This window comes from Gallus gallus, chromosome 2 (assembly GCF_016699485.2).
Source record: "Gallus gallus isolate bGalGal1 chromosome 2, bGalGal1.mat.broiler.GRCg7b, whole genome shotgun sequence".
NCBI lineage: Eukaryota > Metazoa > Chordata > Aves > Galliformes > Phasianidae > Gallus > Gallus gallus.
This window is the reverse complement of record NC_052533.1, coordinates 49,847,318-49,875,312: the sequence shown is the minus strand read 5'-3', so window position 1 is coordinate 49,875,312 and position 27,995 is coordinate 49,847,318. Positions and strand designations below refer to the sequence as shown.

The 27,995-nt window shown below is 39.3% G+C and overlaps 1 protein-coding gene and 1 long non-coding RNA gene across 29 annotated transcripts in view; one reads left to right on the top strand and one right to left on the bottom strand.

Moving 5' to 3' along the window:
* The window catches only part of LOC101748400, a 31,351-nt gene extending 17,844 nt beyond the window's left edge, over nucleotides 1-13,507 (top strand). For 4 of the 6 annotated variants that reach the window (XR_006938096.1, XR_005855740.2, XR_005855732.2 and 1 more), the window contains 2 exons: nucleotides 7,145-7,229; nucleotides 7,841-8,050. This is a non-coding gene — a long non-coding RNA (uncharacterized LOC101748400). Of the gene's footprint in view, nucleotides 1-7,144; nucleotides 7,230-7,840; nucleotides 8,051-11,808 lie in introns of those variants that run through there. The other 2 variants (XR_005855739.2, XR_005855731.2) reach the window with 2 other exon arrangements.
* Nucleotides 32-27,995, bottom strand: RALA (RAS like proto-oncogene A). Of its 23 annotated transcripts, none has more exons than XM_046937045.1 (9): nucleotides 27,949-27,995; nucleotides 26,349-26,453; nucleotides 21,765-21,822; nucleotides 20,322-20,421; nucleotides 19,694-19,779; nucleotides 9,980-10,132; nucleotides 8,785-8,993; nucleotides 5,194-5,368; nucleotides 32-1,977 (listed from the first exon to the last, which is right to left on the bottom strand). In XM_046937045.1, exons 6-9 carry the CDS (start codon nucleotides 10,091-10,093, stop codon nucleotides 1,855-1,857), a joined length of 621 nt encoding a protein of 206 aa, XP_046793001.1. In that variant the 5' UTR covers nucleotides 10,094-10,132; nucleotides 19,694-19,779; nucleotides 20,322-20,421; nucleotides 21,765-21,822; nucleotides 26,349-26,453; nucleotides 27,949-27,995; the 3' UTR covers nucleotides 32-1,854. The 23 variants fall into 23 exon arrangements, with proteins under 23 accessions (XP_046793001.1, XP_046793064.1, XP_046792946.1 ...); XM_046937108.1 differs by lacking the exon at nucleotides 26,349-26,453 and adding an exon at nucleotides 11,476-15,783 and having other exon boundaries at nucleotides 20,314-20,421; XM_046936990.1 differs by lacking the exon at nucleotides 26,349-26,453 and adding an exon at nucleotides 11,476-15,783.

Sequence of the window (27,995 nt, the reverse complement as noted above, 5' to 3'; positions counted from 1 at the left end):
ATACTATAGTCATCAATTAACACTGCACGAGTATTTAAAAAAGTGGAAGTTTATTCATCTTTCAATGGCTCAAATAGCAAATAAAAGGACAGGGTAAGGCATCAGCCAAGACAAGTTTCATATGTCTGGTGGCTTCATAACACCTCAGCTCCCAGCAGACAGATTCCAAAGCAAAGTCACAATGTTAGTGGTTAGACTCCCTGGCTAAATAGACCAAAATGAGTACACAAGAAGATGATGTTGGCTCATTTGCCACAGTTACATGAGTAACTTTTAATTCTGCACTTGGCAGTCTACTAACGCACATACAAAATTCCTACTGATAAATATTTAACGTGACAAATATAACTTCTAAGACTTGAGTCCCTAAAATGTCTGTTAGCATGAAAGTTAAATATTTGTTACCTAGTTTGCTTGAGCACATTATAAGTTGTCAGTTATAGGCTTACACATGTATAAAAAGTATAACAGTTTGTGGAATTGATCTAGCCCATCTTACCCCAAAGGAGTCCAAAACCCTCAAATGTTCTGGTATATTTTTAGTTAAGATGAAGCACACTCACCATGTGCAAGTATTCTTGCTATTCTGAAGCAACTGAGGCAGTACATTTTGTTTGGGGATTTTGGATGTCCACGGTAAATATTTTTGTATTGCAAAAGCATCTTTGATTGTTTAATATCAACATTAACTACAAAAAGTAGCTACAATGTTCCCCATTTTAAAATCAACATAAAGTAGACTAAACAGTACAAAACCTGCAGTGAGCTTCAGCATAACATGCTGTGTTCCTGCAGCCGAGTATCAGGAACACAAAAGAAATTAACCCATGACACTGGAATTTCCCAGACATCTTAACTCAAAATACAGTAGCACTACTGAATCAGCTCCACTCCACCCTACTCCAGGGAGTTAAAACCCAAGAAACATCTAGACAAACATCTACTTGCAAAGGGAAGCTTCAAGGTATCAGTACGTTAAGTTTTAAGCAACCACTCCAGGCTCGGATGTGCCATAGACTTTTGACTTCCATCTTACACATATTCTGACCTTTTAGCTATAAGATACCACATAGTTCACCAAGCTACAGATGACTGAATATGCTCTGTATTATTCACAAAACCATAGTATGGCACACATTTAAAGAACAGACACCGCTAGCAGACAGCTAGTTAGCGAGACCATTCATGTAACTCCACTCTACAGAGAGGGCAGGCTCGCACTGATGCACAGGGAGAGTCTCCATGCAACAAGCTGAAAATACACCCTTGACTAAGCAACCTGCTATGTTTAGGTTTTAAAATTAAGGCATATTCAAATGTTTCAATGTAAAAGATTACATCACTCTTCTAGGTTAATCAGGTAATGCGGAACCACATATAGTTTTCCTCAGCATAACTGTTCGCATATACATTATTCTTTCCTAATTTGCATAACTCCATGGCAAAACAACTGTATACCGCTTTGTTAGGTATCACGTTCACAACTGTAATTTTCAAGGCAACGAAAGACAAGACAAAGTGACAATTATCAATGATAAAAAAGTATGCTTTACAAGAAACCATAAAGTAATATTTCCCCCTCTGTTTACTAATAAAGACTTCCCATGAAACACTACATTCAGAAGAAATGTGAGAAGGTAGGCGATTATGAAATGGTTTGCTTCTCTTGAAGCCACATCAATCTTTTTCAGTGAATTTGACTTTCAGTGCAGCTCCAATTCATGCTTTTAGTGGTACATTACAATTTCCAACATGTTAGAGTAATTTCAGTCACTTGAGCCTTCAATGGCATGCTTATAAATTATGGTTTTTTTATTAGTATGGTCAAAGTAGGAAAAGAATTCAGGGTTTTGATTATAAAATGCAACATCTTTCTCTGATCCTCTTAGCTAGGCTTTTTCTTTTCTTCTTCCCATTCTTCTCTTTGCTGTCCTCCATTTTTCTGGCTCTAATTTCTCTCATCAAATCAAAAAACACCTGGAAAAGACAGAAGAACATAAATGCCAAAACACCGTCAGAACTTTGAGTTAATTCAGGTTATCACTGATGACATCTGCTTCTGGTGGTTAGAATAAAATCAGTTATACATAATCAGTTTGAGCAAAAAAATACTAATCCAACAAATCTCTCATTGATTTTCAAGGCCAACCCCATGTGATGCAAATCTGCTTCTTTCATGGTACCTGTAGGATCTTGTCAGAAGAATTAAAGTAAGACTCATATCGCTATCTGGGATTTTTTTTTCCCCATTTTCTATCTACATCTTACTGAGACTCAGGGAAATCAGTGTACATTTTGAGAATATTCAGTGATGAACTGCAAAGGTTGAAGAACTGCTACTATTAGTTCTAGAAGCACATTAATAAGGCAGTAGCACACACTAACTGTTTCACAGTCACTATGGCCCTTGATGTAAATCTAAACAAAAAGTGCAGAAAAAATAAATTAGCATTTCCTTTAAACACGGGTTATCAACCATAAAACTACATAAGCTATTTTTAGATTAGATAGCTCAAAGTATGCATAAACTTCATTATTATCAAGTAGCTTAGTAGGAAACAGAAGTTGGAGACATATCAATGACTTATTTAAGAAAGGAAAGACTGTAAGCTAAGGCCTATGACAGGGATCCTTAAAGTTACTTCATTCATTAAGACAATCTTGCCTTAAAGAGGGCTACAGGAAATAACTATTTCATCTTTATTATCTTATCATAGCATATTATTTGAACAATTCTAAAACTTCTCTATCAGGAACACTTCCCTCCTGATCTGCCAGGGGGGCTTGATCCATTTCTATACAACACAGACAGTGCAAGGACTGAAAAACTCTTCTACGTAACACAGTAGGTATTTTTATCTGCAATTACACTAATCTCATATTGACCGCAGCAAAAGCATGAACTTTCATTACAGAGGATATAAGGAAAATCAATGCAACTATGTGTTTCCATCAAAAAATACAACTGCCTTTAGGATACTAGATGTTGAAGTTACTTGCTTTTACTTAAATCAGTATTAATGGTATGCTGTAACTGTCAGCTTGCTTAAGCCCTGGCACTGTATCACAGTACCTGCGATATATAACCTAGTGTGAGAAAGTACTCATTTGCTTACTGTTATTACCAAAATGAGTGAAAGCCCAAACCCAACCTTCTGGAATTTAGAGAAGCAAAATTTCTTATACAATACTAACTTAAGTTCACATAATAAATCCCGTAACTTCAGATTTTAAGAAAACAAGTAACTAATACCTGGTATTCACTAGGGCCAACAAAGCCTCCTTGAGAGCAGCCCTGCTGAGAAGGACTTAAGGATTCTGGTAGATTAAAAACTTAACAGGAGTCAGCAGTGTGTGCTTGCAGCCCAGAAGCCCAATGGTATCCTGGGCTACACCAAAAGAGGAGTGGCCAGCAGGGTGAGGGTGCCTTTCTACTCTGCCCTTGTGAGACCCCATCTTGAGTACCACATCCAGGTCCAGGGCACCCAGCTCAAGAAAGATGTGGACATTTTGAAACAGGTCCAGAGGAAGGCCATGAAGATGATCAAAGGGCTGGAGCATCTCTCTGAGGAAGAAAGGTTAAAGAAGTTGGGCTTATTCAGCCTAAAGAGAAGGATCAGGGGAGACCTCACTGTGGCCTTTCAATACTTAAAGGGAGCTTATAAACAGGAGGGGAACCAACTTCTTACATGAGTAGACAGTGATAGAACAAGGAGGAACGGTTTTAAATTAAAAGAGGGAAGATTTAGATTAGATATCAGGGAGAAACTTTTTAGCCAGAGGATGAGGTGCTGGAACAGGTTGCCCAGTGAAGTTGCAGAAGCCCAATCCCTGGAGGTGTTCAAAGCCAGGTTGGATGGGCAGCCTGACCTAGTGCCTGTTAGTGGCTGGCAAACCTGCCTGTAGGAAGGGGATGGGAACTACATGACCTTTGAGGTCCCTTCCAACCCAAGCCATTCTATGACTCTCACTTATGGATCATCAAATCTGAACTCTATGTAATACATATTAATCTGAATCCATAATGCCACCTGTTCCAAAAAGAAGCCTTGAGCTCTTTAGCAGCCTATCATGTGAATGCAAGAGTTACTGGTTATATATATATATATTAAAAATATTTACTTCCTCGCCCCCGCTGCTAAAGGATGATGAAACAGATTTAGATGACCTCAGAATTTCTGCAAGACTGAAATAGGTGGATGTTAACTGCAATTATACACCAAAACTAAAAGCAAGTGAATTGCTCTGCATTTAATTGACTTAATGTTCCCTGAAGAACAGCATGACATTTTTACTTTAGCACTGAACAATCCACTTCTTCACAATGACAACACTGACAGATGACAACAGTAAAGTTTAAGTGACTGCAAAACAGTACTCCTATTACTGCTGTTATGCTCCAACTACTCATAAGTATTTACATCAGAAAATTTCTGGGTGATCAAGTCTATCAAGAGGTCTGAAAGAAACAAATCTTCACTTTAAACCGAGCTTCTTACTTTTGCCAAACATCAACTACTTTTTCAGTCTACAAGGCTGAGAGTTATTCCAAATGCTATGTTTCAAGAAGTCCTGCCTTCTCAAGATTTAAGTGAAATACTTACAACTAATCAGTAATTTATCATCTTAGAAATAAATATTCTTTGTGCTTTCTTATGACCTTCTGATCCAGGCTTTATCCCAGAAAACTCATGAGGCACTTCTGGGCCATTTAAAACTTAAAAGAATAAATCCATTCTTCATTAAAACAACATACAGGCACATGGTTAGACGAAGGTAGATAGGATTCCAAACACTCCCTTAGTTTTCTAAGCCGTTTTATTCCTCTGACAGCATTCTCACTGTCTAGAAGCAGTTTTATCTTCCAGTTACAGAAAACACAAGGCAAGGCCAACACGATTGCCTCAATAACTTTTTAACAATAAAAGGTCTTGTCTAATGACTTAACTCATCACATTTCAGGATCTAATAACTTTCCATGCCTAATGCATTCTCACTGTTTTATGTTAAGCAACGTAGTCATGCACTCATCACAAGCTATAGGAGAAAAGCATTTGTTTTGAAATCCACCCCCCAAAAAAAGAGGCTAAAATAACTTGAACATGTAACCTATGACCTGTAGGAGACAAGTATAAAGTAAAAACTGACAGAGATTCTTTGCATTATTAGGTGAGTTATGAGGCAGGTTATTACCTTGTCAACGTTGGCTCGCGTTTTTGCAGAAGTTTCCACATAGTTAACATTCCACTGATCAGCTCTGTTTTTTGCTTCTTCTATAGAAACTTGCCTTTTATCTTCCAAATCTGATTTGTTACCTACTAGCAAAAAAGGAACGTTCTCATCTTCTTTTACTCTTAAGATCTGCTCCCTAGAGAAAAATAGAAAAGCAAAAAATGAAGTATTTTATGGAGTACTATTCTTAGAACACAAAAATAAGAATGCGGACTTAAAACACTCTTCCATCCTACACCTTTTATACTCACTTATTCTTTTTATGAAGCTTACATAGCAGCAAAATCTTAAACCAAGACAGACTATTAATCTTCCAGGAAGGAAGGAAGATGAATCAGTAACAAATTAAACAAAGTAGAACAGGTGAGAATTTAAACTAATACAGTTCTCCTTTTACTAAAGATATTACTTGCCAGTATTTCTCACTGCCTTTATGCTGCTATTAAGCAATTGCAATCTTTAATATACCCAGACTGCATTCTTACATTTGACTTTTTTTTTCTAACGCAATGCATGTGCCACTTTTAAAGCTGATGAAATTAACTAATTAGGTAGTAAACTAATATAGCTTAACAAGAGACAAATCTTGTCCTTTCAGGAATCTTTCTGAAGTCACTTACATTCAGCCCCTTATAGAGATCTTAATTCAGTTATAAGCCAGTGTAAGGATAACAAGTTGCACATACATCAGATTTTTAAGGAAAGATCCTGTTTGAACCACTACGATGGAGAGTTTAAATAGAATCGAGTACTACAAATGCTTTGGTACATCAATCTGAAGAACACTGCTCCTGGAAGACAAGCATTCTCTCTTTCGTCTCAGAAAGGAGTACAAAGTTAGCAGTGAAATTTACCCCTTCATCGTGGAACAGTTTCTGAAAGGTCAACAAAAAGCACAAAGAACCACATTCCCTTTTCTGGCTGAAGTGAAGCCTATTGGCAGTTTTTACGTAGAACAGAAAGAAACTGGAAAGAGTTAACTGATCCTGTAACTATCCTTCGATTTGGTATACATCAGAATCCTCTCGCTGGTGTAAGATGTTTTTTTGTAGCATTTAGTTTTGTTGAGTTAGCTTTTCTTCTTTTTAAACTAGCAAATATGCGCTGGAGGCAGCTTGTAACACCACATTCATCTCTCAGATGTAATTAAAATAACATTCCTTCCCTCCCAGCTAAATAGAGCAAATGTTGCAACTGTGCTTGCAGATACTTAGCAGTTTGAATAGCCAGTGGATTAGGTTGAGTGGAAATATGAGAATTCAGTGCAACAATGACAGAATCTGTTAAAATAAGACTTTTAGCTAAAAAAAAAAAACTAGATATACCAGCCTGAAGTCTAAAACTTAAATTCTCTAGAGCCTTTTCAATTCTACTCAAAGCAAGAACACATTTTATCAAATTGCCTTTCAAATATTTAAAAATTTAGTTCTTGCAGATCTGCTTTCTATTGGAAAAAAAATTACTTAAAAGAAGGATGGTATTTCAGAGCCCACTGGAAAACCCATCAAAGATACTAAGTGGCAGTGAACAGCTCTCCTGTTGCCATTCAAGCAGAACAAAATTCTATGGAAACACTAAAATGACTGAAGAAGAATTTGGACATTTTCTTTTGCATCTATCTCTTAAGTGGCATTATCTGAGGCTGCTCGACAATGCCAAAGGTATTTTAACTGTACCTTTCAGGAGATACAGGGTATTTTTACACAGAGCAGAAAGAATATAGTTTTTATGAGGCCCATTTTAGCACTTAGGCTTCAGTAGTTTCAAAAGCAACTTGAAAGGCACTTTAAGAGTTGTACTGGGCAGAGTTTTAATCTCTACATCTAAGGGATTTTTTCTCCCATTTTTTTTTTCCTGTTTCAGCATACATATTGTCAACACTCACCTTTGCTTAAAAAGGACTTTCTTCTAGGCCCATGGAAGATGAAAGATGGCATCTGAAGAGGCCATTTTGCACAACAGAGCTCAAGCATACTAACCAGCCCTCCAGGACTGACGTAAGCATAGCATAAACCTGTAAATTAGTCTGGGCTCCTCTCTCTCTCTCTTTAAAGATACAAATACATACACTTACATACTGAGAAAAATAAATTAAAAAAAACACACCAGAAGGGGACAAGCTTGCTTTCTCCCCTCTCCATAACTCCTCCTCCACCCTCAGAGAAGATTTTAAATGTATTCTATACTTAGTACTAATTAACCTGAGCTACAATAACATCTCTAAGAATGCATATTTCAACAAGATGCAGATCATTTCCTTTTGTATTATATCTCTCCTATTTTGTTTAACTTTGAACTGCTAAAATTCTGGAGGAGTGGTATCTTTTTTACTGTACATATTATATAGCAATGAGATATTTTTCTTTATAGATACAAAGAGGGATGAATGTTTTAAGTAGGCTCTCAAGCAAAATTAAACACCCATAATACAATGTTATTAAAATCTCCTGCCATTACAAGGGTTTTAATACTTTGTATGCTTGAAAAACATCTTAAAAATAAAAAAACCTAGCCTGTTAAATCCTCATCCACACCTAGTTGATGAGGGAGAGGCTGTGGATGTGATCCACGAAGATTTTATTAAAGCCTTTGACTCTACCTCTCACAGTACCCTCCTGCAGAAGCTGACAGCCCATGGTTTGGACAGGTGCACTCTTTGCTGGCTAAAGAAAACTGGCTGGAGGGCCAGGCCCAAAGAGTGGTGGTGAAAGGAGCTAAATCCAACTGGCAACCAATCATGAGTGATGTTCCAAAGCAGTCAGTACTGGAGCCAGCATTGTTTAAGATCTTTATATAATAAAAATAATATATTTATATCTTATATATCTTTATATATACTATATATATAATTCATAATAATATCTTTATTTCTTTATTGACGATCTGGACAAGGGGATCAAGTGCACCCTCATTAAACTTGCAAACATCAAGTTGGGAGGAAGTGTCAATCTTCCTGAGAGCAGGAAGGCCCCCAGAGGTGGCTGGATGAGCTGAGACCAATTGTATGAGATCCAAAAGACCAAGTGCTAAGTCCAACATTTCAGTTACAGTAATCCTATGCATCGCTACAGACTTGGAGCAGAGTGTCTGGCAAATTGTGTGGGCCAAAAGGATTCAAGTGTGTTAGTTGACAGCTGGCTGAACATGAACCAGCAGTGTGCCCAGGTGGCCAAGAAGCCAGTGGCATTCTAGCTTATAACAAATAGTGTAGTCAGCAGGATTAGGGAGGTGGCTGTCCCTCTGTACTCAGCACTGGAGAGGCTGCCTACTCACAAATGTGATTCTTTGCACTGTAGCGTAAACATCAAGCAACACTGATCTACAAAGAGCAGCAGTCTTCTGAATGTTACTACGCATCTGCTCTGTTGCAGTAACCTCTTTGGTATTCAGAAACAGAGCAGCAAAAATATCTGAAGTGGTACAAAGATAATAAAGGCATGGTTAGGCATCTATTCAAAGCAACATGACTACAGTCATCTATTCTGGACTACCAATGATATTGCAAAAAAAAATTACAAGAACATAATTACAATAACTTGCCTTGTAACCTACCTGAAATCTGCAGTAGCTGCAAATGATTCCAGCTCTGTAATAGAGAAAACACAAAGAAAGCCTTCTCCACTTCGGAAGTAGTTGTCTCTAATTGCAGCATAGTCCTCCTGCCCTGCTGTGTCCAATATATCAATTTGGACTTCTTCCCCATCCAGAACCACCTTCTTCCTGTAGCTGTCGGCTTTGGTGGGCTCATAATCTTCTACAAACTAGAAACAAAAATTTTACTGTTTGAAAACCAGGTCCATACAGGGCAAACACATCTATTTTCATGTAAGGATACAGCAAACATTTCATATGGTTACAATAATAAATAAATAAACCTATGTATTTAGGCTACATGAAATACTCAAGTTATTCAACACAGCTAAAGCAGGCTCTCCATCAACCCAAACAACTTACAGGGTTTTGCTTTTTTCAGCCATTACAAGGAAATTTTAGAAGCAACTGCAAAACACCAGTGGCCATGCACTAAATGTCTACTTTTGGTTAAGCACAGCATCTGGCCGCACTTCATTATGCTATCAGGCAGTTCCGACCTAGTATATTTAGTATCAGTTTTTAAGGGACACTGAAGGCAAAACTTCCATTTCTTAGTCAAAAAGAAAAACTTTCACTGACAAAAAAAGTAGAAAAACAAGATTTTCTTTCTTCTCCAACAGCAACATAAAAAAAGGAAAAAAAATTAGTCACATCTCAAGCATCAAGCAACTTACTGAAGCAAAGAAGCTTTGAGTTTTAATACTTGAGTTTTAACAGGTCTAGTAACCAGTGTGAAAATATATTCTAAAGGAGCAAGTTCTAAAACCACTAATTGCCTAAAAATCTGAGGGGGGAAAAATGGCAAATGTATATCTTTACAGGTGTCTCTAAAGGAGAAAACTCAGAACAGTTTGGGTGGAAAGGGCCCTTAAACCCCACCCAGTTCCAACCCCCATGCTAAGGGCAGAGACACCTCCCAGTAAACAAGGTTGCCCATGGCCCCATTCAACCTGGCCTTGAACACTTCCAGGGATGAGGTATCCACACACACACACAGCCTGTGTCAGTGAAAAATATTTATGCTCAATTTAATAGTTGACATTTGTACATCATATACACTTAGACCTTTTCAGAAAATAACTGTACCAATTAATGCTTCAGTAACGCTACATAGTAGATATCACATAGGATAATTTATAGTGTGCATTCTTACCTCATCATACATAAACTGTAGTGTTAAAGCAGATTTTCCTACACCACCACTTCCCACCATGATGACTTTATGTAAAGCCAGCGAATTCTGCCCTTTAGGCTTATTTGCTGCCATCTTTGGATTACAGAAAATTCACAGGTCTAAAATGAAAACCTAGAAAAAAAAATAATGCTTCATTAGTTTTCTCCCTCTCACATGCACTGTTTAAAACACATTCATTTCAAATCCTCGTATACCTCAGATTTAGAGAGATTTAGGTTTGAGTCCTGTTACCTTCACTGAAAACCACTTTTTACTGGAAATCATTCCACAAATTATAATAAGCTCATCTTTTCCTTTTTTTTTGGTGGCATGAGCCAAGAAAGCCATCACCACCTGCAAAGGGCACAGGCAGGTTCACAGCATCCAACAACAATTAGGGGAAAAGATTTACATTTTGGTACGTAATGCTTTCTTTTAGAGACATGGCATTTGTCAGGAATTCTTATTAGCTCACTAAGAAGGAATTGAAAAAAGAAAACCACAGTGAGTCAACACAAGAAAGCATGAGATATGACAGCTGCAGGGGAAAAAAAACCAGACATTTAAAGGAATTTCCAGCTAAAATAGCAGGCACTAGGACAACAGCAGCATCAACAAGGATTGGTTTGTGCACTTTTTCAGAGAAAACCAGGCAAGTGTGTCATTTAAATCCTAAAAATAACCTGTTTCAGCAGGTCAATCAGGAACTCAAAGAATAATCTAGTTTAGGCAGAGTGCAAAGATTCAACTTGTCCTTGTAGACTACAAACACAGTTACCCAACGTACTAGAATAGCTGTTCTAGTCCTACAACTGCTTGGTCAAACACAGATCTCTGCATCTCAACAATATTAAAGGGCTCTGTGACAGTTCATTCCCACACACGCTCTAATGTGCGCATATACAAAAAAATAATCCCATTAGATTTTAGATTTTTTTTTTTTAATCACATAGCTTTTAGCAGACCCCCAACTGTTCTCATCCCACACCTTCCCTTCATTCCTTACCTACCCCAATTACAGTATTACCGTATTTGTGTTTAAAGGAAGACAAAACATTTTGTCCTAAAAACATAGGAAAGTCACTGCACAGATTTACAAAAATGCTTAAATTCTCTCCAGAATCCCCTTCCTCCAGAGATTAAGGTCAAAACCTCTAATGTCCAAAATGCAAAATGACTTCTGTGTTACAGAGAATGTAAACACACAACACACCTACAACAGCAATAAGAAACAAATATAACTTTGTTGACAAGAAATCTCAGAAAGAACTCAGATGACAACACAGTTTGGTTATATACAGAACTATGAGAGAATAATACAGCACAGTAACAAGATACCTTTACTCATCACGATCTTCTGACAATCTCACACTAAAATTGCATTCTCCTGCATTGTGAATCACCACTGTGTGCAAAGTAAATAACTGGAACATCAAGAACAGCAATTTCCTTAAAACTTACACCAAAGTCCTTACCTGAGGACATGCTTTTGTTAGCAGTGAGGCACTTACATATAAAAGCATGCTGACTGACATGTTATTAAAGACTGAACCAATCCTTCCTGGAATTAAAAAAAATAAATGCAAAAGGAAGAAGAAATCTACATGGAGAACTCTGGATCACAACAATAACACTACCTATTATGCTGTCAAAGAACTCTGAAAATGCAACTGAATATTAAATGGCTTAATGGTTTCTTCCAAAAAGGTTATCTAAGTGAAATGAGCACAAGTAAGCTGCTGTACTAATTACAGACACGTAGCAGAGAAACATCACTAACGTTACATTGCATTTTTTTTTTTTTAAAGGAAACAAAACAGGAGCATAAAACAAATTTGGGTTTTGGTCACTGAAGCTTAAGAAGAACCACTGCTTTCTTTTTTATTCAAGAGGGAGTATGAAAACATGAAAATAACTCCAAGCTGTGTACATTTTCAACCTACTACATCACATTTTTAAGTACTCCATATTGTTTTGCTTTTGCATTTTTCTCTAAAGAGAAAAGAATGTATATCAAAAGTTGTGCCTACTTTTTTTCTAACGTGTATTTCATACAAATAATACATAGAAGCATTCCTCTGAATTCCAATCAGCAACCAACAGCAGCTAATTTTGACAAGCTTACATTACAATAAATACTCGTGGATGCACAAATACTGAAGCACCAGTATGCATAGGTACGGCCACTGAGTAACAAAGCAGAATATTATTCCACAAGAACATCAATAGCGCAGGAAATTCAAATGAATTCAGCAGGACCACTGTCAGATGTGTTTCTGCAAAATCAATACCACAATTTGCTTTAATATGTAAGAGTCATGTTTCACTGTAACACTTGTAAATTAATCTATAACCTCTAGGTTGACTGACCAATGGGAATACTCCTATCCTAACAGAAGCTCCAATTCAGCTAGCAGGATTCCAGCATACAATTAGCTGCCACTTCTTGTTCTTTGTCCAGCTGACAATCTGATTTTAAAACAGAAAGATCCTTATAAACAGTGAAGTTAGTGAAGATGCTCCTTTCCACTGAATGTTCTTTTAAGATCTTCTGGCAGGCAATCATTTCCAGAAGCCCTGATAACATCTTTTCAAAGAAGCATAAGAGACTGAGTCAAAGAAAAACTCAGAATTAAATAAAAACTGACCCGACCACACAAAGCAGCATCCTGAGTCATCAAGACATCAATAACCATCAGTGAACAGCATTCCAGTAAGATATCAAAGATAGCTAAACTTCATGCTATTACATTTCAAATCTGCAAGATAAGCTTGTCATCAATATTCTGCCCCACCTTGTAGTGGGAGGAGGCTCAGCGAGGTCAGTTTGCTTTCAAGTTCTTCACAATCCAACAAAGATAGAAGACTGGCAAATTCAGACCTGCTGAGCGGGAAAGTAGAAAAGACCAAGAAATAAGCTACAAAGTGAGCAAGATTCTGTGCAAGTGACGTTCAATTCAGAGAGACTGCCTTACAGCAAATACCTCAATTGAGAGAATACAGACCTTGAAAGTGATGTTACTGCCACATACTTCTACCTTTCTCAATCTGCCTTTTAAAGCAGAGTGGAACATAGAATTCAATTTTAACTGTGAAGTATGCAAGATGCCTCATGCAAAGCAAATTTTCCTATCCTTAATTCATATAGCCTTTTTTTGTGTTCATAAAAAAATACAAGTTTTGTTCCTATCTGTTTTCTTAATTGTTCTACTTTATGATAAAATTGGCAGAGTGTAGCAAGAATGCTGTTGTGTGTAGCTCAAAAAAGTACACTTTCATATTTTGTTGTACTGAGATTTATTTTTTCCATCTTGACAATACAAAATTGTTTTGAGCTGCAAAGATGAACAGGCTCTCTCTGCAGTAGAACCCCATGTTATGACACAGCAGAGGAGCTCACAGAGACAAGTAGGGTGTTGTCAATAGTTATGTTATCCAATGATACAGGTCAGCTTTTTACCACACCCACCGGTAATCCCCACCCCAGCAATAAAGCTGATGAGATATACCAGAGTTTATTTTTGAACAGTTCTTCGTGTAGTCTAACAAGTCTTAAGAGAAGTGAAAGCTTAACTGGCTCAACAACGTACTCCCATATCTTCACTTGAAGGGCGAGAGCTGTCTAACCAACATGCTATGGATCTCTCCTCACCTACACTGCAGATAAGCTCCTAGGAAACTGCCCTTTACAACAAGTATGAGCAAAGAAATGCACAAATGCACCACAGTGGCTGCTCAGCTGAAGTAAGTTCTGCAAACCCCTACAGCTGCTCATAACCTGCATGCAGATAAGTGCTCACCCCAGTTCTGTTCTCCATCTGCTAGCAGGCTTCCAGCTGGAGCCAGGATCATTTATGTAGAGCCAGGTTAGGGTGTGCTTAGATTACATCAGAGGAACTGCAGGAGAACCAACTAGAATTCCTGTTAGCATCAGCCACAACAGTCCAGCTGTAGAAATCTACTCAAGAGGATGAAGAGTAGGGAGAAAAACAACCTAAGCTCACTCTGCATAGCAAAAGGAACTTGTAGCTGGATGTGTAAAATCAGTAGCTCTCTCAAGAGACTAGCAGCTACCTGCAGTAATGCTAACTCTCTCAGAGCTGCACACCTTGCACAGTAGCCCTTCTGTTCAAGAAATACCGTGTACCCACTGGATTTAAACATGGCATTCAGTTCCACCCAACAGAGAAACAAACAGGAGAGTGTTCCTATACAGGGACTTGGACAAGGAAGCTAAGTATGTTTGTATCATATTAACTCTTGTATAAAGCCTTGAAGCATGGAGCAGCTATCCAGGTTCACAAGAGCAAGTAAGACGATCAGGTACCAGTAAAACGAGAGGTTTTCATCTGCAGGGACAATGTTTTATGGCCAGATATCTTTGCAAATATGTGACAGGGAAAAAAAAAATGAAGTTGTGATTTCTGATCTCTCTACTGCAAGTGCCTTTGTCATCCAAATTCTCAGATTCTCTTTGGAAATTACTTCTTACAGAATAATGTGCTCCAAAACAACTAACCAAAGCATTCTTACAGATGTGCAAACATGGCCAACTGTATACTGGCTTAAACAAAGCAACGGATGTCCAGCTCACATTGCATGTTTTCCTTCAGAAGGACAACTGATCCCGATTTCTCTTTAGCTAGCAGCAAATATTCAGCAAAATTAGTGAACAATCAGATCCAAGGCACCTACTCTTTTCAGAATGTACCTGACATTGGCCAACAATCCAAAAATTAAGGAAGAATAGATCGTATGATAAGTTGGTCTTATTTTCAAGGGAAACTGACTAAAAGGGGTCAAGAAGTTACGCTGTCCATTTTGATCCCTCTAGAGTCTCATAAATGCAATCTCAGTGAGAGCAGACCAGGGAAGGAGAAACATTACACTAAGTCACGTCATCACAGGCACGAATTCAGCTGGCATTTTCTGCAGTGCTATACATAAGGCTGAATGCAGGCTTTGTGAAAATGCAGTTGTCCTTAACAGGAGAACTTTCATTTGCTGCAGGCATTTGTGTGAAGGAGATTGGTTAAACACAGCTTTGTGTTTAAAGATAATCAGTACAGTTCGCATAGTAGATTCTACTTAATGAGAAGGGATAGTGGTGTCTACCTTCAATTACAAACCAGTTTCTTATTATTAGTATTTTTATAGCCTTCATAATGCTATGGCATCAAAACTGAACTCCAATTCCTTTGCTTCTGTTCTTTTTCTTAATGGAAAATTATGTAAAGATTTGCAAGAAAGTAACATTAACTTTATTACCCACTCATTTCTATGATTAGCAACTTTTTTTCCCTGAGGACTGTTTCATATAGAGAGCATCGATTACAACTTACAAATCATAGCACCTGACTGTTTTTCCATTCAGTCTGTTAGAATTCGATAAATTTGGAGGAATACAAGTGATTTCATTGAAATACATGAGCTATGGGTATGATATTAAGAACTACAATTAGTATGCTCTGACTGGAATACCTCCCAAAAGGCAAAATATTTTATCAATTGCTTACTGAACAATAATGGAAACCTATGATCTTCTGAACTAACTTCTCTTTTTAAAACTATGATCTATGTTATCATGTACTTTAAGTTTAGTTTAAACTATCACACTAGAAACGTTAGCTGTAACTTCTTTATTTCATTCTAAAGTGAAAATTGACTGTAACTCCTCAGTCCTAAAGTAAATTTGAATATTGTCCAGTTTTTCAAATTCTCCTGCAAAGTGATTCACAGATCTGTTGCTTCATCTGCCCCACAGGTGACAAAAGTTCAGCAACCTGAGCAAAAAGCAGAAAAGCAAAGATAAAAAAGGAAATCAGAGTGAATACATTTTATTTCCCCAGGCACTATCAAGAAAGATAGTCTTATTTATTAGTAAAATATCATGGTTTCATCCAGTTACTTCAGTTCTTATTGAGTCCAGTAGCTTCAGTTTGGTTAACAATAGCAAAATCATGCTTCAGAATGCATGGGTCAAAAATGATCAGCACAGACTAGTGTACTAGATGCAGACTATCTGGAAGACCATTTAGGAATGACTGAGATATTCCTGCAACAAAAATGTTCCTGGAAAAGGAAGGAGGCAAATCCAGGCAAACAGAGACTGGTTAGTCATCCCTCCCAACAGCTGGTTGCAATTACAATATTCAAACCAGATCAGCAGAAACACCCCATGACCTAGGAACAGGCAAGATACATGAGGATGTAGCACTATGCCAGCTGTTTTAAGAACTGGAGAGTAAGGAGTCTTTTTAGGTTAGATCAGCATTACTCTAATAACCAACACCCCATGTCTCAAGTTTGATTTGTGATTTTATTGCAGTTTAAACACGCAACATCTGTCAAGCTCAGCACAAAGTAACATCAGTATTGTATTAAGGTAGAACAAATACTTCAAAAATTAAATCATCACTATAAACTCTTAGTAGCAGCTTAAAGAAAGAGGAAACCAAACTCATATTTTCTACCAAACCTTGGAAATTACTAGCCTCATTAAATAAAAAAAACAAACGAACAGGTATTCTGAACCTACACCTCAGAACAAATTAGAAGTACTGTCACAGTAAGTCCTTTCTCCTGAAGATAATCCTTTGGCCCAAACTGAGAATTGGGTTTTGGTTTCCCATGACTTCAACAAGCAGTCAAATCATATTCAAGTTTCAGTAAGAACCCTTCTTTCCAAAGCTGCCTAAGGCATGCCGTAAGAGGCATGTATCTCCCCCACACCCACAAAACAAACTTACTGAGGTGCCTACACATCTACTAAGGAAAGAAAAGAACAGAAAACTGACTTCAGATCAATCTCTCAGCAGTAGAAAATATCCTTGGGCAAGAGACCTGTATTTCCCAGCTTCCTGATATGGGTACTTAGAGCTGTAACTATACTCAGACACTGAAAACAGAAGAGTCAACCTCATCATCAACAACTCCTTATCAAGTAACTGAGGCCCAATCCATTTTAAAAATTACATTGGGCTGCTACAGAGAACAGTGGCCCCACAAATGCCAGCAGCACTATGCTCTTAAGGTATCACCACAAGCATGGAGATCCGTCCAAGAACTCACTCAACCACAAGCAAGCAGTGCCCAAGTTCACAGCCTTGCTGCAGCCAAGGCTCCCACCGGGCCATGGTGCCAGCTCCTGGGCACAGCTGGGAATTAAGCAGCAGCTTCTACAATGAGACTAGAGATGTATACCACATTCCTTAATTTCAGCATTTGGTTCCCAAAAACCCTCTAGGCATCCTGCAAGTAGATTTCTGAGGAAGCACCTCCACAAACATTTCTTGAAGCAGATATGGAACAACACAGAAAAGCCTTGATGAATTGAACAGCAGAAACATTCTGGAACACAATCAAAGTCTTAAAATTTTAAACCTTCCAGAGTACTCAAAATGAACAAGCTATATCACCATCCACATAAACTGCTGACAAAACACACAACATGAACTCAACTGCACGTCTGCAGTACTGCTATAAACTGAGTCTGCCATCTGACCAATATTCCCATCTTCACCTTTCTGACAGCAAGTGTTTGAAACAACTGGGTGAGAAAGCAGCTCAGAAGTCTGCCTGGACAAAAACCAACCTACACAGGCTTTTGAAGAGATTTAAATGAGCTTGCAGGCACCAAAGACAGATGAGAAAACACACACAAGGGAAAAGCTGGACTGCAGAAGCTCCAGCCCACAAACATAGCTGAAAAACAATGCAAGTTTTACAGAGTTCCTCAGCTATTTAGTACCTACTGGAGATTCCTCACCTTTTATAGGTTAGGTAGTGGCTACCATAGAACATGTGAAGTAGTTTACCTGGACAGATCCAAAAGATCAGAGGGAAAAAAAGCAGACTAAAAAAGCAGACTGAAACACAGCACCTAAGTTGAAACCAAGAGCAGGCTTGTTTTCATACTTCAGTTGAAGTTACACTGCGAAGTAATTTTAGTAAAATACATATTTACAACAGAGTCTAGTTCAACACCTGGCTGGTACCCCATTCTAATCATTGAGGGAACTTAAGCCTTCTGAAACTTATAGCACTGAAGAACCACTTTAACATGAAATGTAAATGCCTTGCCTTCCCTTAGAATAGAATCATAAAATCACCAGTGCTGGAAAAGACCTCCAAGATCATCTACTAGTCCAATCACACACTTACCAACAATATTTCTCCACTAAGCCATGTTCTTTAGTACTACATTTAAATGTTTCTTGAACACCCCCGGGACAGTAACTCAGTCATCTCCCTGGGCAGCCCCGAAGCTCCCCTGGCACAACTTGAGGCCATCCCTTCTAGTCCTGTCACTAATAACACAAGAGGCTAACCTTCACCCCTTCACACCCCCCTTCACATAGCTGTAGAGAGTGCTAAGGTCTCCCCTGAGCCTCCTCCAGACTAAACAATGCCAACTCCCTCAGCTGCTCCTCAGAAGACCTGTACTCCAGACCCCTCACCAGCTTTGCTGCCCTTCTCTGGACTCGATGTCTTTCCTATAGTGAGGGACCTGAAAGGGAACACAGTACTCCAGGTGCAGCCTCACCAGTGCTGAGTACAGGTGGATGATCGCTTCCCTGCAACACTGTTTCTGACACAAGTCAGGAGGCCATTAGCCTCCTTGGCTACCTGGGCTAGGGTCAGAGAACTTGCAAAAGTTAATCCCAGAAAGAAGATGCACCAGATTTTCTAGCACAACCAAATACTGAGGAGGAACGAAAGGGTAAAACTGAAGAGGGGGGCATAAACAGAAGCAGCTTTCCATACCAAATACTTGTAATTAAGTATCTCAATAGAAGTCAATTCTCAGTCATGGGAGATGCTACATAGAACATAGCTGCTAATTCATCTTATATAGCTAATTCAGCTAATTCAGTTGTACTCAGCATTTCCACAGAGAATAAAGACACCTTTTCCCCCCTTCAGAGAAACCTAAGGGGCAAGGCATAGCCTGCATGGATGAATTTTAGTAACAGAATCAACAACTGAAGGCCAATCAGAGGAAATACTTTATGGGCATTGTTCAACTAGTGTCACCCAAGACATACTAGCCAGAGGTATTTTCACCCTGCATTTCTGGTGCAATAAAGTGTCAGAAAGCCAAGATCTTTGACTGGGACAAGTCAGGCATCATACACACTTGCAATAAGCTGCTGCTTTTCAGCTATTCTGGAAAGCAAAAATGGAGTTATCTAGAAGGCACTATGCCAGAATTTACAGCATGAGCCTCAGCATTACACTTTTAAAAGCAGCTAAAGAGCTCTGCCTCAGGAAGTTGTTCACAGCATGTTCAGTATTTTTTTTTAAAAGCTTTCTTTTCCCAACTATATTTCAGAAGAAATCTCAAATCACAAGTGTGCCTTTTTTGTCCTTGTACACTTAGCTTTCAACATCTATTGAATGTATTTAAGAAAGATTTAAATGCAGGCATTTTGACTTGGCTTGACAAAATAAAGTGTTTAAACAAAGTCTGAAGAAAGCTTCCAAAAGATGTAGTTGAAAAATATAGGTTTGCTAGTACAAGTCCATAAATACACATTTTCTCTAACATAAGTATCACATTCATTGTTAACAACCCAGTACTCTTTCTTTATTCAGAAGTTCAGAACATCAGATGTTCATTTCCTAGAAAAAGCAAATATCAGTACAAGCCTTTTTTAAGGCCAAAAAGGATAACGTGAGATCCCCACTTACTGAAATGATGCTCCAGCCAAACAGTTTCACTGCTCTCTAGGCCGAAAAGTTAGCTTGATACAGAGAAGTCTTGAAATAAATGGCACCTGCAAGAAACAAGTTTCCTCATGGAAGGTTGTGTCAGTACACCTAGGTAATGTATAGAGGAGAGGCCATAAATGTATCTGGGCTGTGTCGTATGCACCTCTCTTGGTAGTAAGACTATCCCTAATATCTCAGGGAATTTATTCTCTTCTAAACAACTTCTTTTGCCTCATTAGCCAATCATATAGTATTATGATATCCTTACATACTTTCAAGGTGTAAGTGCAGACAGAATGAACACAGAAGCCTTGTTTAAGCAGTGCACCTATGAAATTATTCACAAAGAAAAAGTTTAAGCTTTCAAACACGTTTGAGGCAGAAATCTTCTGTGTGCTCACTGTCTAGCTGGGTAACGTTTTAACAAGAGCAAAGCACCAGTACCAAGATATCCTACTAGGAAATCCTTCATTTTTTATTACTTGGCTTCTAGAAGCAGAGGATGCAGGAATAAGTGATCCAGCAGGTACAAACACACAACAAAGGCTGCAACACAAACAGCACCAAGCACGCAGGACCAAACATAGATCATTACTAACAGACATACAGTAGCAGGTACCACTATAATTCTTGTTTCCTCTTCACAAGAATAAGCAGGTGTTCTCTCTCTACAGGCAGATCGCATAAACCCACCAGCCAAACTGAATCTATCAAAAGAAGAGCATGTTGGATTTTGCATTTCAAGAAATTCCTTTTACTCCTCTAAGGAATCATCCAGATATAGTAAATAAACTTCATTAGTGAAATCTGACTTGGCAAAATAAGTAACTTCAATCATTTCATGGCTTGGCCACGCTGTATCACTCATTTACAAATGTACATATTCTTCTCTGATAGTACTGTAACAGCGTCAATTTTGCAGCCATATTTTCTTCAGTAAGTTATCCCTCTCTTGTTAAGATTCTACACAGTACAAATTGTTCTTCCTAAAATCCTAATAATTTTTGTTTTATTCATGGGAGAAGGATTTCATACGTATGACTCACTGAGACTGGTTTCCAAATACACAAGGGCTTGCAATTAACCTTTCGAGCAGGTGATTCAAATACACAAGCAGTTACAGACCTGACGCTGCATGTTAATACAGCATGCATGAAGTTGAAACACCACTGAGTCTGATCCTTCCCAATTATAGATATTATTTATTCTACAACTATTAGGTCTATAATTTGAAAACTCAGTAAGAATCCATCCAGTAGATTTAACGACCCAAGTGGCAACTAACTGCTTTTTAGCTCAATATATGCTTGCCAGTTGTATGACAAATGGTAGCTTAATGGCTATTTATCATATCACAAAACACACAGTTGCTAGAAATACAGCTTTTGGTTCATGATCTTATTGTGAAGTTTTAAATGTTCAGGTCAATTTGCCACTTTCCACACGAAGTGCCAGTGTAGAATAAGTTTTGCAGTCATACTCCAAATTCAAGAAATCTTACCGAAGTCACCAGTAAAGATGGTATACATCTCTAAGGGGGTCTCAGGCATGTCTCTCTTACCTGAGACCCCCTTAGAGATGTCAGCCACACAACATAAAAGCTACAGTGGCATTCCAGTAGTAGTCACAGGCCATATCCAGCTTATTCTCAAGGTCAATCTCTCCAGGGAAGTACTAGAAAAGTCTGCCTATGGTGAAATCTGGTATCTGCATCTACTTTTAATTGAATTAATTCTACACACATTGCAACACTAAACACTGCCCAAGTGTGAGTTGTATTTCCTTGAACTTCTAAATTCCAGTCAGAAGTACATGATCTAATATCCTTTCAATGCTGCATGGCGTAATATAGGATTTCCCCTGGCCTGAAAAACCTTCACTACTGTCAACTTATAAAAACATTTTACTTCTAGCTGATCACTTGCATGCTTTCAATTCAGCTGCACTAATTTCTAATACTGTCAGGTCTGCAGAGTCAGAACCTAATTCTACAGCCTTTCTCCTTAATACACACACAGGCTGAATACTGCATAAAGTCTGGAAAAGTTACCTTTGTTAAAACTCACTCCTGTTGTTGCCAGATAACAGCCAGAAGGAAGGACCTTAATCTGTTGAGGAAAAACACTTTCCTGAAAATCTTTCCTTCAAATTGCTGACAAATCCAAGAGTAGCTACAACAGCCTGAGTTAGCTCTAGCCTTTCTGGTACAGTATTATGTTGTATGTCACTGTTCACATTTCTGTTAAAAAAAACAACAACCCAGCATTTGGTTACAAAATTGTTTATCCTTCAGTTTCTCCTGCAATAACAAGTTTTTACAAAAGCATTTATACTAACATAGTTTTACAATGTTCTTCAAAATACTCAAACTATGCATGCTGCACATGTGACCTCATTTCTAACCGGTACGTCTTATACAGAATGTCTTGACTGGATAATTTCATTCATTCTTCTACCCCGTTTGACTCCTAGAGCTGTTAAGCACAACACTTGCAAGACAGATAATAAAACAGATGTTGGTTAACCTGCATTCAATTAAAAAACAGAACACAGTCACATATGCTTTCCTCCTACAAAAGTTCCACATGCACCAAATCAACAATTACCTGGGAAGACCAAGTATGTTAACAGGCTAGCAGAGTTTCTCAAAAGTAAAGCAAACAAAGCCACCACCAAAAACAAAACCACAGAACCCTCCCAAACTACTTGTATCATTTCAAAAAAGAAAACAGTTCATATCCCAGTCTCTGGTAGCTGAACAAAAAGTTGCTGAGAAATACCAGCATTTGGTGATCAGTAACTGCCTTACAATATTATTTTTTAAAGTGTAATTGTGACTGTAAACCCACTGGTAGAGCTAACAACTATACCTGCCTTTTCAGAGTTTTTGGCTGACAGGAAGCCAGTTGCATGGTAATACACACAGGTTTTTGTAAAATACTTTGTCCATCACCACCTATGGGCCTCAGAACATCATCCATCTACAGCTCATATCCCACCTAGTTCTGAACGCAGGAAATACCAGTTAGCAGCTTCTGCATAGGGTGTTCTTAGAGACATTAAAGATGTACTGGTTAAAAGCAGGCTTCTTCCTTCTTCACAGTAGTAGCAGAAGGGTAAATAGCAGAGATCACAACTTAAGATCCAAGTTATTATCAGAACAAGATTTAAACAGGAAGACTGAGATATAACTTGGATTAAGATTTAGAATGTAACTCTGCCAAGTCCAAAGGTCAGCAATAGCTCCTGCTTCAGCTCCAGCAGACAACCACAACTGCGAGACAAGTCCGTCTCTGAAAGAGCGCTGCAGCTGAAAAGCATCACTTAGGTAACTTTGCACTTTTAAAATATTCCTGACAGAAATGAAGTTGTATTTTCAAATGAAATGTTCTAAAAATGGTTCCTTATGTCGCACTATAGTTAAAACTAAATTAGTAATGACACAAACCAAAGTAGTAATTCAGACTAACAGCTTTCTTAAACCTGTTATTGTTCTTACCACAGTCTTCAATTAACAAGGAAAAACAATCCAGTAATACCATTTTATGCATCTCAACAAGTCACAGGGCACATCATCCTTCTCTGGTACTCCAAAACATCGCAAACCACACAATTTCACAACTGAAGTTACATGCAGACACCTTTTTTCACTGCAGCACAAACTTTTAAATAATTTTAGAAGGTGAACTTGCTTAAAAGAAAGCCATTTCTGATAGTAAGCCCAAAAGCGCCTGCTCTTCAAATTCTGAATGACCTAAGTCCAGACTGTAGTGCTTTCTTCTAGTGTTATTATATACCATAATTCCAGTGCATATGAATGAGCTGGAATCTCACAGCCATTATGCCTGATCAGCACCAGGGAAAAACATACACAACAGCAGCCGGAAGAAAGGAAGCTTCAGCAATTCAAACTCATACAGACTAGCACTGCACCACTGATTTTGCATCATGAATTATGTTAGTTAAAAAAAACAAAACTGTATTATACACTTAAAAATTAGTGAACATTCCAAAAACGTAAAAGTCAGAGAATTTAAGGTACAAGAAGGTCCAATGAGCCACTGGTGATGACCACACAGGACCAGTCACTGAAGCACTGCAATGAACTTTCAAGTTAGCTATTAAGTACAAATTTTGACCTTATAGAAACCAATTGTTAGAACATGTGATTTAAAACATTATTTCTTAACATCCAAGAAACCTGGGGCTTGGAATGAAGTTTAATTTGCATGTTATAGGCAAAAGTGGAATTAAGTGGTCAACTGTGTAAAAACTGCTAATGCAGTACTATCCTACCATAAAAGCTCAGCCACACAGTAATTACTTTTATTCAGTTCCTGTATTCGCTTATTTTGACCTCTGTAGAAATACTGACATAGTCAAGAATAAGCTTCTCCCATCCATGCTTCAAGTACATCCTTCATGTCCATCACCTCAAACACCCTCCATGGCACCACTTGAAGAGCCAACGGCGTTTCCAATGTGACAGACATCACTGGGCATATTGCACTGCTCACTAATGCTGTTTCCTGTCTGTACCGGTTATTTCATTTTGAAGTCTAAAATAAATTCCATAGGGAAAGGTGTGGAAGTTATCTCCAACCAACCAAGTGCCCATTAAGGAGAGCACAGCTATACTGCGCTATGCTGGACACCAGACTACACTGGTACAGGCTTGAAATGCCAGGTTAACTTTCCTCTGTGCTGCTGGATGTGCTTCAATCAACAGGAGAACTAGCAAAAGGACAATACAGTGCATAGATGGCTTTTATTGCTCTGAATAGGACCTCCACGTTTCGAAGACTTCCATGTTTACCTCATTCTACTTAATGTTGACGGAAACACTTCTGCTTCCCTACATGTGGGTGTTACACATAAGTATTCTCAGACAGTGGAAGACAAGAATCACAGCTCAAGATTGAGCCTAACAGTGACACAGAGGAGGACAAGAGCACTTTGGAGTAAAATGAAACATGAAGCAGGGCCTGAATGTATGGCGGGTCCTTGCTACCCACCCACTAAGCACAGGTGCAAAGCTCCTTCACAAAGTCACATTTTCTTTAGTTTCCAGAATTATTCATTTGGTCACACGGTATATTTACATGCCAGTTTTAATGAAATTGTGTGGGCCACTGCACCAGGCATTCCCACACTGACACATCAAATGATGTGGTAATAAACTTTCTGTTAGAGAAAAAAATACAATATATTAAATGAGCTGTAAAGGCAGGAATTTAATCTATATTGTAATCAATTGAACTAAGGAGCCAATATCACAGAATAAGCATCATCAATTCCACTAAGTAATGACTGCACAGTTACCATACAACCCACTCTATCCTGTTTTTGCTACCTTTTTTGCATTCCTGGCTCCCCTCTGTATTACCATTATAAACTGATTACAGCATAGCTTATTTTGAATTCGCTATAGTAACTGATTTTCCATTACAATTTCTCTTCACATTGTCTAACATCTCCTACACACCTGTTTTCCCATCTTTCCCCTTTGTGCATGGCATACCCATCTATTGCCTCAGAGTTGCTGGGAATTTTGATGATGCCAAACTAATCCTAAGCAAAACGTGAGCAATAATGACTAAGTCACCCTGTATGCAATCAATTCTCTCTCATCAAGAAGTTCTAGAGCAGCATTACTTAGTTTGCACTGCATTTCTTTCCCACCTGCTTCCACCCCTAAATCCAATACTGGGTTTTTTGTTTGTTTTTGGTAGGAATTTCAGATTTTACTGTTGTGAAAAGCTCCTAAGACACAGCCTTATATGCCCACCCCTTTGGATATGGGGGTTCATGCCTACCAAAAAGACTGGACACACAGCAGCGACCACCAACAAACCCTTGGTTGGTGGGTCCTCACTCTAACTCCCACTTGTTAAGGAAATGTGATAAGAAGCAAAGCGGGATTTAACAGTTCCCTGGTCTGTCTGCAAACCACATTTCCTCTAGTTTAAGGGACTCTAAGCTCTTCGCATCCACAAGGACTAGACACTTCAGATTTTGCATACTTCAGGAACATTTTACAACTATCCTGAGCTGGTTTTCTGCAACAGGCAGAATAACATGTAACAATTTCTTCCCTTAGAAATTCATAAGATGTTTTGCAGAATGTCCAGTGAATTTGCACTAGTTGTACCAACTGTTCTGTTTTCTTGCTTCATCACATACATTCTTCATTACAAAGGAAAGAACCTTAAAACAGCCACCTGGTAATTGAATATGTGATGTGGGCAGGTTGTAATATATTAATTAGAATACTGTCACTAGCATACCAAACTGCTTTGTTCACTTAAAACACATTTCAATTTAGATGCAAAATGATTTCAATAGCTGGGAGGTACTAGGATTTTACTGGAATTTGGCTGTAAGCACTCATGAGAGGGTGAGGAGCTTCCTGCCCAAAACACACCATGCATGTGACCAGTAGCTTATTCCCAGGGCCACTGTATCCTATAGCACTTTCCTGGTTGGCAAAACAAACAAACCTAATCAAAGAGCTACATGATTTTTCTCATACAATTATTTTTTCTTCAGTTGAGAAGCTGCAGGGCAAACAATGCTATTGGCAATTAGCCAGGATGTTTGCCTGAACAACTTTTTATGTAACAAGACACCATACCTCCATTACTCTTTGTGACTCCCAGTGACTGGAATACATCAGGTTCTAAGTTGGAACATCCTCTGCTTCAGCAATTTTATCCTCCAAGTCAGATGCACTTGAAATCTAACAGGAGTAAAGGCTCATCATGGACAGAACATTCCTGCCTCAGGGAATCCCCTTAAAAAATATTTGCAGGGATGTCAATGGATGGCTTAGTGGTGGTTAAGAACACAAATGTGTGTAGAGAAGTAAACCTGACTATGGTCTGCCATTTAATAACAGCACAACTGACTTCTCATGCAGGGGTCTGGAGGTTTTTTGGACTGCTCTGTGCAAGAGCACATCACTTCAATTTTTATAGAAAACGTTTTTTTAAAAAGGACAAACATCACTAGCACCGCTAATTCCTGTGACTTTCATCACTTGAATGTTAGTGGAAAAAGAAAAAAAAGCTTAACAAACTCTCACAAGCAGGGATGAAAGGGTTTAAACCCTGCAGCAAGGACCTATAGATCCCACAGTTCTTCCACCATTTATTATGAATGCTCACGAGTTCCCAGAATCTAAATACTGAGGTACATGCTATTAGATGAGTAAGCAGGCTAAAAAGAAGAAATAGGATTTCCAGTTAAGAGTCAGGTTATCATCGCTATTAACTGCCCTGATAACTAAGAGAATACCAGCACCTTCTCCCAGCCCATGCCAGCTCCTTTCCCAGAAGCTCCTCTCCTTTCAGTGCAACTTTCAGTGGAAATGAAAGAGAACGACTGCTAAGCTTGTTTTTCGTTTTTGCGCAGCACTCTCCATAACCTATTATCTCCAGACACCAGAGCACCAGCAGAGGCACGCACCACTCCCATTTGGGGACGTGCAATGCTTTGCACTGCAGAACGCGAAGCCTCCTTTCAATTAGAGGTTAAAGCGTTAGGGTCACTTCGAGCCCGAGAACCAACGTCTGCTTTCTGTCAGGGCAGCTCAGCGATGCCACAGAGTAGACACACAGCTCGGACGCAGACATCTGTCTACGGGTGACTCCTGGGATGCACATGGCCCACTTAACATCTTTATTCTGAAAGACACTCAACCAGAGGAAAGGCGTGGAAGCCACCAGCCGCCACTGAAACCCCCAAAACAAACACCGCCTTGTTTACCTAATCAACTCCGCGGCACCGAAAGCCGCTTTTATTTCGGGAACTGCTCACCTCTTCCTTTTATCTCGCAGAAAGCCACAGCTCGCAGCAACGCCTTGCCGAGTGCAGCACCCGGCAGCACGGCGTCAGCCAGCAGCACCTCTCCCGCTCCCCGTACCCGCGCCGCTCAGCCCAGCCCGGCCCGGCCCTCGCACGCTCCCCCCAACGCCCCCAGCCCCAGGGCGGCGACACCCGCCGGCACACAGCAACAGGAGCCGATCACCCGTCGCCCCCCGCAGCGCTCGGCGGCTCGCGGGGAGGCCCCCAGGCCTCTCCCCCACAGCCGTGGCGGAGCCGGCGGGCACGCCGAACCCAGGAGGACAGGGCGGCGGGGCCAGGCCGCGGCACTCCCCCTCCATTGGTAGGGACGGGCACCGGGCCCTCCCGGGCCGCGGCTTCCCCCTTCCCGTTCGCTTCTCCAAGCTCACCTGCGGCTGGGCTGCCCGCCGGAGGAGCGAGTGGGGCGGGCGGGGCC

What these genes read in the sequence shown, in the direction of transcription:
- RALA (XM_046937036.1), bottom strand. Translation starts at nt 10,093, where the DNA reads ATGGCAGCAAATAAGCCTAAAGGGCAGAATTCGCTGGCTTTACATAAA. An exon ending in GCAGCTACTGCAGATTTCAG is followed by an intron (nt 5,369 to 8,784) that starts GTAGGTTACAAG and finishes ATTTTTCTCTAG; the next exon opens with GGAGCAGATCTTAAGAGTAA. An exon ending in CGCGAGCCAACGTTGACAAG is followed by an intron (nt 1,978 to 5,193) that starts GTAATAACCTGC and finishes TGTCTTTTCCAG; the next exon opens with GTGTTTTTTGATTTGATGAG.